Genomic DNA, 12,409 nt, shown 5'->3' with positions numbered 1-12,409 from the left:
TAGCACGATGTGCTAACCACTACGCCACGGGGACTGGCGACGTGAAATCTCGAGTGTGAAGCTGCCAGCTTGTTGTCCTCCCGAAAAAAATGATCGACCAAATGTCCAACATATTGACGTTCTAAATTGGTGTCCGACTACCACACAGGAGCAGGGGTTTGACTCCCAGGGCGGTTGATGTCACATGTGATGAAGAATAAGTCACGTTTCATTTATGGAAGGAAACGAGGTATGAAGTAAACTTTTTATAGTAGTGTGCATGCTCTAGAAATATTACGTTTAAAAATTCTGCATATTTTTATGACTTTTTGTGATTTTTCTTAATTTAGACCAGGGTTGTCAAAGGTCCAAGAAGCCATAAGTTGTAATTGATTTTATTGGGTTCCGTTGCAGGACCGGAACCATTTTTCTCGCACAATTTAAATTCGGTCCAAGTAGGGTATTGTTTCATTAAGAAAAGGTTACTGGATCGTATTTAAATTGATCCGGAAAAATATTCCTGCACCGAATTTTAATTGATCCGGAAAAAAGGTTTCCTGGACAGTGTTTAAATTCAGCCGCAAATAAGGTTCCTAGACCGTATTTAAATTCAACCGGAAAAAGAGTTCCTACACCGTATTTAAATTCATACGGAAAACAAGTTCTTGGACCGAATTGAGGCCTAGAACCCATTTACACTTGCCGATTTTTTTCTCCCGGATGGGAAATGAATTTATTTACAATTCCTGTACTATTAACAACCCTGGAATTGTTAAAGATCAAGGAACGCATACATTCTAATTTGTTCTATAGGGTTCCGTAACAGGACCGGAACTTTTTTTCTCGCACAATTTAAATTCGTACCAAATTGCGAATTGTTTCATTCCAATACGGAACTTGGACCCTATTTAAACTGATCCGGAAAAAAAAATGTTCGTTGACCGTATTTAAATTTATCAGGAAATAATGTTCCTGTACCGAATTGAGAACTTTACAGATGAGAAGGTTCCTTACGGTCCAGAACTCATTTACGCTTGCTGATTTTCTCTCCTGGACGGGAATTGAATTTATTTAAAATTCCTGAACCTTTAACAAGCCTGGCCTCCACCCGCAAATGCAGACGCTGTGGCTGCTGCTTAGGCGGGAATGTTGACTACACAAATAGAATTAATCCGAAGTTATATAACAAATAATTGTTACTTACATAATAATATCATGAAATATGGAGAGCCAAAATACTTATCAAGCATTTCCTGTTATTTACCTCTAGTGGGAGCGAAAATCTTTTGCCCTTCGTGATGAACTCGGTTCCTGCAAATTCAAGACGGCATTTTCTAATTTTCATTTCTATTTGGGCCGATAACTCCGTGGTGAAGTGGTTAGCAGGTTACGCTACGAAGCAGTGTGTCCCGGGTTCGAATCCCGGCCTGGGCATGTGTCTTCTTTGTGATGGTCCTTTCATCAAGTTAATCTTAACTCATTCTCATCTTCACGATTAGCCAAAAGGTGTCAGAAAAGTGAAGTAAAATGAACCAAGTCAATCAATCATTTCTATTTCGTTATTTTACGCCGCTTTTCTCTTGGGTTAAATGCGACGATGAGATTGAATGATGATCCGAAGGAATAGCGATGCGAGAGACATGTTGCAACCACACCTGTCCAAGGTCCGAAACTGGGACCTGTGGTTTCGTAGCGCGTCATGCTCATGCTTCGGGAGTGGAATCCTTTGAATGAAAAACTATAAAAGTAGGGTGAAAGAAAACAACATTGTACTGCGCAAAAAAGCCATGTTTAGGTCCTCTAAAGAAAACTACAATTATTCAGTAAAATTAATTTTGGACAAGGCCTCCGAAGTGTTCTCCAATTGGTGACGCGTGGTCATCATATCGAGTCCCATCTAGTTTTGAGAGTGGAATTAGCTTACACATTGATTTCAACTAGCTTCCCAATTGTCCTCACGATGTTTGGCCATCACAGAAAATTTGGAGTTCCTACCAGGGATCGAACCTTGAATCTGTGTTACCAAAGACGAGAGCGCAATAACTTTAGCACGCGGGAATTTTGTTATTTCTATTGCCATCACATATTCAGAGAAAAATAAGATAACTTTTAAGAAATTAGATGTGTGCATAAAATTTCTTATATATCGTCATCATTCTCCAATGTGTACAGTACGACGCCACAAAAGACTCTGGCATGTCCCATAGAATAGTGGTTAAAGGTGTCGCCTTGCACTAAAGGACGCCGGATTCGATTCTGGTATAAACAATATACATGGAACGCCTATCTTGAACTCATTATACAAACATTTCATTTTCGCACCGTTGTCATACTTGTACACCTGATTCCAGCACCCTTTTATATCTAAACCCACGGAAGAGGGTTTTCTCTACTTCTCAATTTTCTTCGAGCAAATTTGCAAATCTAAGGAGTAAGGACTAATGACATTGTTCTTGGTGTCTCAAATCTGACATAAGAGAAAATACATGGATTTTTAAAGACTGTCTTGATGCCATTAAGTTAATGAGTTCATTCTGCATTTAGATTTCCGAATAAAGGCCGTGGATTTCGCGAGTCTATATTCGTAAATTTTGGGGGCTACAGGAGAAAATAATGTTCTCTTCCAAATAGGCTATATATATATATATATATATATATATATATATATATATAAGGCACACACACATACTGTACTTATATGTAGGCCTATATGGTATATTAATAGTTTGTGAGTTTTTAAAGGTCTGATAAAAAAAATCTTAAGTTTTGGGCCCCCCCAAACTGATCAACCTAGCTACGTCCCTGATAGGAAACGAATTGTCGGTGACGAAGACCAGCACATACAATATGAAAATTCACTTACAGGTAAGTGTAAAATTAAAGGATATAATAATAATGAAAGGGGAGATATAAACTCGGTCACATGTTTCATTACAATTTCTTGAAAGTGTGTAAATGTAAAAATAATGCAATTACATGCCACGTTGTTTACCTGCCAGTTGGTAACCATTAACATTTATCATACATTTGTACATTTTACACAGTTTTTCTCCTGTGTGCTATTTGGACAGTCTTTCGAACAAAGGCATGTAGTGCTCACCGAAGTCGGTAAGTGGTTGGTTTCATTAAATAGTACTAGATTTTCGACTTCTGTCCAATGTATTACTTTGGAAGGATTAATTGAAGCATGCGAAAGTTTCCGAAATAAGTTTTTAAAATTGTGCAGAACGTGCACCTAGTTTTAGTCGAAGAAACCTCCAACTGTGCGCCAATTTCGTACTGGAAAGTAATTTCCAAAGTTTCCGTGCCCATAAAATTGAGGTGTGTGTGTTAACCTCAACTTTGAAACATTCGCCCGTAAATAGCGAGACCCGAATATAAAGTTCGGTATTATCTAACCTTCTTGCTTGGCCGAATCATTTTCTCATGAATATAGTAATATTTTGGGCCTAATCTGCCGTTTTGCAAATTGTCCAACGTACTGTTATTTCAACCCTTTTGGAAGAGCAAAAAATATTGTAGACGAAATGTTTGTTGCTTAGAATTTTGATCGACGTCTTCAATCGAAGTTATTTTTTCCCCGCTTAAATAAGAATTTTCAAAGGGATTGCAGAGAATTTCACAGTGCAAAAATTGAAATTTAGAGTTATAATGAATTTAATACCTTTTTCACTAATCAGGAGCTACTACAATGTGGAGTTCTTAAGTCAATGTGGTGTTCATTGTCATTTAATATCACGCACGTGTGATATGACCACAAAAGACATAAAAAAAATGGAAGTGACTCTTTTCACCAGGTGGTGGGAATAGCATATGAGGCTATTTTCTCCAACAAATGTAAATACTTGACCATAGCATTGTATTTGGCGCAAGTTTCTTTTGTTACATTGCGATTTCATCATTCTACGAATGCAATTTTTATATGCTTAGATTTAAATCTGTTAACACATACTGCGGAGTTTTAGTGATTACTTAAAGATGTATGCTTTCATAGTTATGTTAGGTGGGCCAGGTTTGGTTTTCTTAGCATTAAAATAAAGTCCTAAATGCATTCTACTAAACTTCCGATTTACTTCTACTAGTCTACAATACTTAAGTTGCTTCACGATGGAAAATGCATTGTCCGTGGAAAGCACGCATGCTCGCCTAAGGTAATTTTTAAGTGTTTTTTTCAACATTTATAACTTTTACCGAAATCCAAACAAAGGTTCAAATTTTGTGTGATAATGATTGCCAAAATTCTAAGATTAGTCTTACTGCTAGGATAATTTGAAAAAAAAAAAAAAAAAATCATAAAATAATCTAAGCAGTTACCCACATCCATGTTTGATACCCAGTGGAGGTACATTGTAGTTCAGATTTTAAAATGTAGGCCCACTCCCATTAGAACACCTTGTGATATTTTTCAAACTTCATAGTGTGAAGAAAAATTACTTGTCCATACGAAAATAAATGCACGCCGACATAAGTTTCTTACACATCAACAATTAAGGAATGCACACATACATGTAGTAGGCCAGGTTGGAGATCATACACATGAGAATTAAATTCTGGTGAAAATAGCTTCAAAGCTAGCTTCACCACCTGGTGAAAATAGTTACTCCATAAAAAAAAAAATATGTATTGAGAGCAATTGAACATAACTGCATAACCTCATAAGAATCACTGCCTTGTAGTTGATATTCTTCCTGCCCCTCCAATAAATATCTCTCAGGGCAGAATAACTTTTTTGTAGTGAAATGTTGAGACTGTGAGTAAAGTGTACAGATAGGTATCCGAGTAGCCATAGCCTGGAATGATGTTGAAGTGACATTTTCTCATTATCTGATTTCACAAACTTGGAGACATTTGCATTACTTTATGAATCTGGGGTCCTGGATTTTCAATTCGTGGAATAAGGTGTTTTGACAAGTTATGAAAGAGTAGAGCTGTAGAAGGTATGAATCAAAATTCTTGACCCTCGTCCCCCCCTCCCCACAAGGGTTGGAAATGAATAAAAAAATTATTAATTATTATTCTTATTCACAGCTTTCATTCTTTCTAGTGTAATTAAACACTTATTTTAAAATTTAACATACTGCTTTGATATGGAATTCATAGCTAGACAAAAGGGCCTCCCCCATGGCACAGTGGTAGCGTCATTGCCTTGTAATCGAGGGGTCCCGGGTTCGATACCCGGTGGAGGCACAAGTGGTTCGGATCCCACTTTAAACTGTAGGTCCAGTCCCGATTAGCCTTACTGTGCATAAAGTGGACTTAAAACACCAATTCAAACCAATAGCTAGACAAAAAATGAAACTGACTAATCAGTTTCTTCAGTGCATTCTTCAAATTTCAGTTCCGTTATTAAATGGAATGTGTGCACATTCATAGAGCTAGAATATATCCATACAGATATCCTCTAGTGTTCAAACCCAGTAAAACTTGACGTTAACGTAAAAACAAACATAACATTTATGTTACTACTTTGCCATTGGGTAAGCACTAAGGCTGAGCCAATATCACTTGGATGCTTGGGAATTGGAATGATAAAAGCTTTTTGAAATATTGATTGATATCAGAAATTATACTGCTCTAATTATTTGCATAAATTTACCAAAGTTTTTGCTTTAAAATATTCATGAATATTTTATGTTATGCTAATACAAAATTCAATGTTTTTGCACATAAATCGGGCACAACTTCCAATTTTGCATAATTCCCAGGATAATTAGCCTCTGCGAAAGTGTTTTGTGCCATTTATGTGGATCCTGCATACAATCAAACAACAAAAAAGTATCTGCCAGTATTGATAAATAGAAAAGATGCTTTCTGATACAGATACCACTTGTATCAGCTCAGCCCTAGTAGGCACACACATGAGGCAAAAACAAATTAATTCCTAGAAGCAATACCCAATGTCTTCTCTCATGACATGCTATTCACATTAAGGGAAGTGTTTTCCCACAAACACTAGGGACCAAAATTGTATATATTGTTTCCATTGCAGAATTATTTATCTCAAGACAACTTCACGTCTTTAGTTTCTGAGGTAACATGGGAGAAAGTTGCCATGGAATTCCACAGTATTTATTCATGACAGTCTCTGCAACTTTTATTCTTATAACGGGACCTTATAAATGGTCCCGTGGCATTTTACTGTATGGTAACATGTGTAAGATTTCCTGTGATTATTTTAAATCCCAAGTATTTTGTAAGAAGTTCAAAATTTCAGAGATTAAATCTTGTTACTGTATCACTGCACTTTCATTTGTGCACCTATAGTCATAATATTTTTTTCTTTAGAGAAAACATGAGCAGAAGTTGGGAGAGTTGAATAAATCCATCGAATCAAGCAGAAAGAGAAAAAGAGATCTGCGATAGCAACCAACAGCAGAAGCAGTTAAAATTAAGCAGCCTCAAAGATGGAAGATTCTCTTTTTCAGGTGAGTTATTTGTGAGAGCATATTGATGTTTGGGATTTCTATTTTGGTTTTCATTGTTCTTATACCACTCATGAGTGAACTGTGACTGTGATGAATGGAGAGAATGAAAGAGACAGTCACATCCATACTTTACCCACGATCCAAACCAATTGATGAAGGACAGTGGCTACTCACCGGAAATTCTGGGAATTATGCATGAAAATTTGTTCCGGGAATTATGTGGAATTTTGGATTCATTGGAATCGCACACTCTTCATATTGTTAATATTTTTATTGAGGGGCGGTAGTATGTAAGTTTGGAATAGAGAAAACCTCTGCTTGCATCCTTGAATTTTTGGAAGGTTTGCCTTGAAAACCGGGAATTATACTTGAATTTTTTCATGGTCTTAGAGTGGCCACCCTGTGAAGTAGCATGCTAATGCTAGCAAATCCACCATAGGGACTGGCAATTTCATAATTTTTATTGTACAATTCTTTTGTCTTCAACCATGGGCAGTGCGAGGGGGTGCTTGCGTGCCCCTTAATTTTCTTCCGCATCCCCTACGTTCAACTGAAAACCCTAACTGTTAGAGTGTATATTATGTCATGTCACATTGGGCACCGAATGTCAGGTACTGAATGAAGTAAGACCGTTATTATTGTATGCAATGGACAAGCACGTAAAGAGATGCAGCGGCAGCCTCTATAAAGATCAGTGGCAGATTTTTTTCTTCAGTCAGCATTGTTGTTATGATTGTTTTCTTCCTTTCTTTCATTAAGTGCTCTGTATGCGGTTTTCGATAATCGCCTATAGCAGAGATTCCCAAACTTTTTTTGTTTCACGGCACCCTTAGTGTTTCAAGATTTTTCCGAGGTGCCCAAGTCAGAATGTAGGCCTATCTAACACTTGGCAACGCTCAGTTAGTGTGGTTAGGTTGCATGCCTCAAGTTAAAAAAAATAAACACATATATCAAATTCAGAAATATATTACACATAATAAAAAGTACTAAATAAGCACATACATTGGAGTGTCATTTCAGTAAAATAGAACATTTCGCGGTGTGCCTGTAAACCATCCAGTGTGCTGCAGTGAACTGTTTGGTAACCACTGCCCTATAGCTTGGTGTGAGTTATGTTTTTATTTTATTTGTTTTTTTTATTGTTGATAAATGGTTTATTTTTCGCCTACTTGTTCTTCCTCTTACTGGAGCAAAAATTGCAGCTGCTTTCAAATTATCAGGAAATTATTTAAGCAAGTTGTAATGTGAAGGGTAGTTTTCTTGTTAATACATTCTATGTATTTGTTCCACATTACATGTCTAGTAAACCTACCATTTCAGGCTTTTTCAGAAACTCTTACGAAGAGGCCCAATGTTCACGAAAAAAATTTGGAATAAGTTATTGGGGGTGGGATTTTATCCTGAAGTGGCAGACGGAAGGTACAATGTACTATGCAATCGTATTTTGTAACTCCACTGGTTACATTAAAAAGGTTCAAGAATTGTGTTTTTAAAGGTCAGGATAATTTCATTTTGTATTTCACTACATAGTTCAATGAGACTGCAACGTGTATCTGAATGTTTACACTGCATGACAAATTTCTTGGAGTATAAGTATCATCATGGACGTCCAGGGGGAGTTCAAGCTGGGGGGAGCGGGGCACAGCTTCTCGTGAAAATGGATGTGAATCTAAAGATATATAATTTCATTTCAGTCAGTAATTTATGTTAATCAGTGGAGGCGATTAGGGGTGTAGTTGCCCCCCACTTTTTGCTATTTATGCTAGTTACTATGCTAAACCTTATCTACCAAGAGAAAGTAAACTGTTCTTCTCACACACCCCCTCCCTTCATTTTTTAAAGATTGCATGCATGTTAGTTGAATACTGATAATTATAATTATATATTGAAACTTTTAATTAATTCTTAATCTTTCATGGCATTAATCAAATTTCATATCCTTTCATTTGTAGGGGAAAACCAAGAGAGTATAGACAATAAGTTGCTTGAGTGGATAGTAGATGGGTTGCATCCATTCTCTGAGGTGGACAGACCATCGTTCAATGACTTATGGCAGTCTTTAACAAAGAAGAAGTTGATGTGCTCTGCGACCTTAAAGAAAAAGTTGGGGGAGCAATATGAAAGAATGAAATCTTCAATGTTAGACGAATTTGAAAAGGTCAGTTTTGTCTCAGCCACAGCAGATTGTTGGACTGCACATCATAGGTCCTTCTTAGGAGTAACCTGCCACTGGTTGGATCCACTGTCTCTAGAGAGGAAATCTGCTGCTCTTGCATGTCGGCGTCTCATAGGAAGCCATACTTACGATGTTTTGGCAAAAGAGCTGCAGAACATATTTATCAGGTACCACATTCATAATAAAGTAGTGGGTGTGGTAACTGATAATGGATCAAACTTCGTGAAAGCCTTCCAGGAGTTTTCTGCAAGTGAGCCGGAGGACAGCCAAGAGTCTGATGTGGTGGAAGAAGAAATTACAGAAATTCTTGCCACAGGAGATTGCACTTTGCCACCACACATTCGCTGTGCATCACACACTTTACATCTTGTTGCAGTGAAAGATTCAGGAAAGGCTGCATCATCAGATGCAAATTACAAAAGGCTCTTCCGAAGTGCCTTCGCTAAAGCACAGGCATTGTGGAATAAATCCAGGCAGTCTTCCCAGGTTGCTGACATAGTGAAAAAACAGCTTGGTGCATGTCTGATTGTACCAAATGCAACACGGTGGAATTCAGTGCATTCTGCTGTATCGGCACTATGTCAGCATTTTACAAAGCATGAGGAGAAAGTGCATGCAATTTCTGATGCAGTTGGCCTGTGCAGATTTTCTCCACATGAGATTGAATTTTTGAAGGTAGGTCCGATATGATAAAATTACTTATGTAGTTGGCACTCATTTCATACTCTTAACTTATTCAGTCATTGCAAGCTGTACTTACAAACTGCTATAATATTCTTCATTTTTGCCTTCAATTATTATAGTGTACTTTTTAAGATTCCAAAGTGCAGAATTTGCATAATATTTTTCTCATAAATTTTAAGTGATGCATACACTTATGTGCTGGAATCAGAAGAAATTATTAACATACATTTTTATTGTGGAGATTAGAAACTGTTTGCTGTGTTTTTCCAAAATGGATTTCCTTTGAATGATATGCTACATTTAAAGTACATGAAGGAATCATGCTTATGAATTGTTTTTAATATTTTCCCCATTGTTTATTGCTATAACAAACATTATATTTACAAATGAATAAATTAATTCCTACAATGTTTTAAAGTAACGTACATTTTATTTTTGAAGGAATATGCTGAGGTTACACAACCGCTAGCCAAAGCAATTGACATTCTCCAGGGAGACAAGAAGGTGTCCATTGGATATCTCCTTCCCACACTTCACCAACTTCTCCGGATACTTGGTTTGAAATTGGATTCTGGGGATGTAGCACATTGTGATGCCCTTGCCAGAGCTATTGTTGATGGTGTGAATCAACGGTTTGCAGGCATTTTATGGGATAAGGATACAGTGCTAGCTGCTTGTTTCCATCCAAGGTAAGAAGTTATCTGGAATTAATTCACTGCAGTGTCTTTTATATCTTGATTATTCACATGAAAGATGCATGATGTTTTACTTTACATTACAAAACATCAACATTGTTAACTTCTCTTATAAGATAACAATTATGTGCTTTCATATGTGCACAAATCAGAATATAGTTGCTTTATTTGATGTTCAAAATAATTTCTTGGCAACCTGTATTTTATTTAGTGCATGCCAATGTTAAACTTGTCTTTGGTTGAGAGGCGGATATCTAGTCTTGGCCAATAATACCTTGTTATGTGAAGTATACATTTCAGCTGTTTCTTTTCACTATTTTTTTAACATTTGTCTCATACTCATTTCTTTTTATAAATATATTATTTTATGCAGTTTCTCAATAGCCTAAGAGGTTTTCTTTTATAGTTTCCAGAACTTGATAACATGGTTGTTTATTATTTTTTTCAGTGTTCAAATGTAAACCAGTTGTCTTCCATGGTGCAGTAGTAGTTATCAAAGCATACTATGATACCCAGGAGTCTTGGGTTCAAAGCCCAGCCTGGGATTGTGTGTTTTTTGTGATTGTCCATTCATCAATTTCACCCATCCTCATCTTTGCGATTGCGATTAGCTCTCTCCCTCTCTCAATATGTCATTTATTGTCTCACTTTATTTGTCCCATGCTGTACTTTTCAAATATCTCCCTCTCATATTGAAAATAAACAAAATCAATTAGTTCAATGTAAACCTGCAATAAACTTGAAATTGTTGCCCCAAAGTGGACATCAAAGATTTGTTTTTTTTTGTCTTCAGTGTAGTTAACCAATACCCTGATATAGCACTTTTATTGTATTTCAGATTCAAATTGTCATGGCTTGAATCGGAAAAAAGGAGTGAGGCACGCAGATGGATGGAGAAAGCTGTATCTCATGATACGAAGGAAAGTTCAGCTTGTGAGAATGAAGAGAAGCAGCTAGACGATTTTGAAGATTGTTTCAAGTTTGAGCAAACACAATCGGAAACAGAACTACAAGAACTGTGCAGATTTCTAAAGGATGGTCCCAAACCTGTGGAGACACTGCACAGTTACAGTAGCAAGTTCAAAGAAATTTTCATAAAATTGAACACTGTTATGCCGTCAAGTGGAGCTGTTGAGCGTTTGTTTAGTGTTGGCGGAAACTTGTTTTCCAGCAGAAGGACACGGCTGACCGACCAGAACTTCGAAATGCAGCTGTTGCTAAAGTTCAACAGACAGTTGAATTTGGTTTAAAAAACTTGTATTGGACAAACCAAACATGCATGTTATACACAGTTAATAAAGTGATTTGTACATTCGCAATAGGACTTTCAATAGTGTTATAAAATTAATATCTTGTCTCATACCAAAAGTTTGTCAGCAACTAGCTTCAGGACAGGTTTTCCTTAAAACTTTATTATTTTTCCCCAAATATCTATTGTGAAAGTTTAGTATATAGAACAGTAATACAGAATCATTAACTTGAGCGTTGATATAGAATGCAATGAGTGAGGGTGCAGCCCAATAGGTAGAGAGAAAAAAGTGGACAATAATGCTTAGTTGTGCTGAAGGCTAGTATCAAGATAAGGACATCCAGATGATAGATGTAATGATATTACGGATAATGTATGTATGCACACTTTAGTTATTTGATATCTGGATACATTGACAAATAAGTATGTAGAGGATGTATAATCAAGTACTGTATTTGGATATTATACATCCAGGTGTATAGTTTACCAAGTACCTGAATAATTTTATTATCTATATATTAGGGCTAAACCAATACTAGTTCGAATCAATATCAGTGCCAACATACATCATAATGGCGATACTTGAAAAGATGTAATAATTCAAAGTAGGTCAGAATGTGTAATATTTTTTATGATACTGCCCCAGTGGAACTAGGCTATTGTCTTGAATATTGATTTTCACGCAAGATGATTGTTTGATCACCTCATTCATTTTACTCCCAATGTCTCTGGATATTTACCCTCTGCAGATTCTGGAAAAAGTATGTCAGCATCTATGATACCATTCAATGCATGGGACTCTGTATCAGTTCATTCCTACTATACATTCATGGTGCCGAAATGCTGTCAGGTAATCCAATGACTATACAAAGGTACCTAGACATCCAAATTGAGGATATTGGATTTCCACTATTCAAATTGCTAAAGATTTATTTATTAATTAAATGATTGATGTGTAGGAAATTTAGATATTGCTTGTCATAGTTCTCTGGGTTCATGCTCCTGATAATTCTCTTAGGAGTTTATGAAAAGATGCAATTGAAACTTTTTGTTCAAAATCCTTCCTTCATAATTTTTCATTAAAAAATTAATTGTTGCCACCAAAAATGTTAAAACAAGTCAGATGGTAACTCAAAAAATATATCAATTGACTGGTATTGTGATAACTGCCTATTATCTAACTAACAGCTGGGAAATAACA

General features: G+C 36.4%; 1 protein-coding gene across 1 annotated transcript; it reads left to right on the top strand.

The window, feature by feature from the left end:
* Window positions 1-6,363: 6,363 nt before the first annotated feature.
* Window positions 6,364-11,209, top strand: LOC145982834 (uncharacterized). Its single transcript, XM_083116197.1, has 4 exons — window positions 6,364-6,404; window positions 8,357-9,255; window positions 9,706-9,953; window positions 10,798-11,209. The coding sequence occupies exons 2-4, from the start codon at window positions 8,482-8,484 to the stop codon at window positions 11,207-11,209; spliced, it is 1,434 nt and encodes a 477-aa protein (XP_082972323.1). The 5' UTR covers window positions 6,364-6,404; window positions 8,357-8,481.
* The last annotated feature ends 1,200 nt before the right edge of the window (window positions 11,210-12,409 follow it).

Source organism: Lepisma saccharinum, unplaced genomic scaffold (genome assembly GCF_977018435.1).
Source record: "Lepisma saccharinum unplaced genomic scaffold, izLepSacc3.1 HAP1_SCAFFOLD_445, whole genome shotgun sequence".
In the NCBI taxonomy this organism is placed as follows: Eukaryota; Metazoa; Arthropoda; class Insecta; order Zygentoma; family Lepismatidae; genus Lepisma; species Lepisma saccharinum.
The sequence above is the reverse complement of the archived record's forward strand: the minus strand, read 5'-3'. Positions and strand labels throughout refer to the sequence as shown.

Bases quoted from the DNA above. Each gene is read 5' to 3' on its own strand.
- LOC145982834 (XM_083116197.1), top strand. From the start codon at position 8,482: ATGTGCTCTGCGACCTTAAAGAAAAAGTTGGGGGAGCAATATGAAAGA. The intron at 9,256-9,705 runs GTAGGTCCGATA...TTATTTTTGAAG, and splicing joins ATGAGATTGAATTTTTGAAG to GAATATGCTGAGGTTACACA. The intron at 9,954-10,797 runs GTAAGAAGTTAT...ATTGTATTTCAG, and splicing joins GCTGCTTGTTTCCATCCAAG to ATTCAAATTGTCATGGCTTG.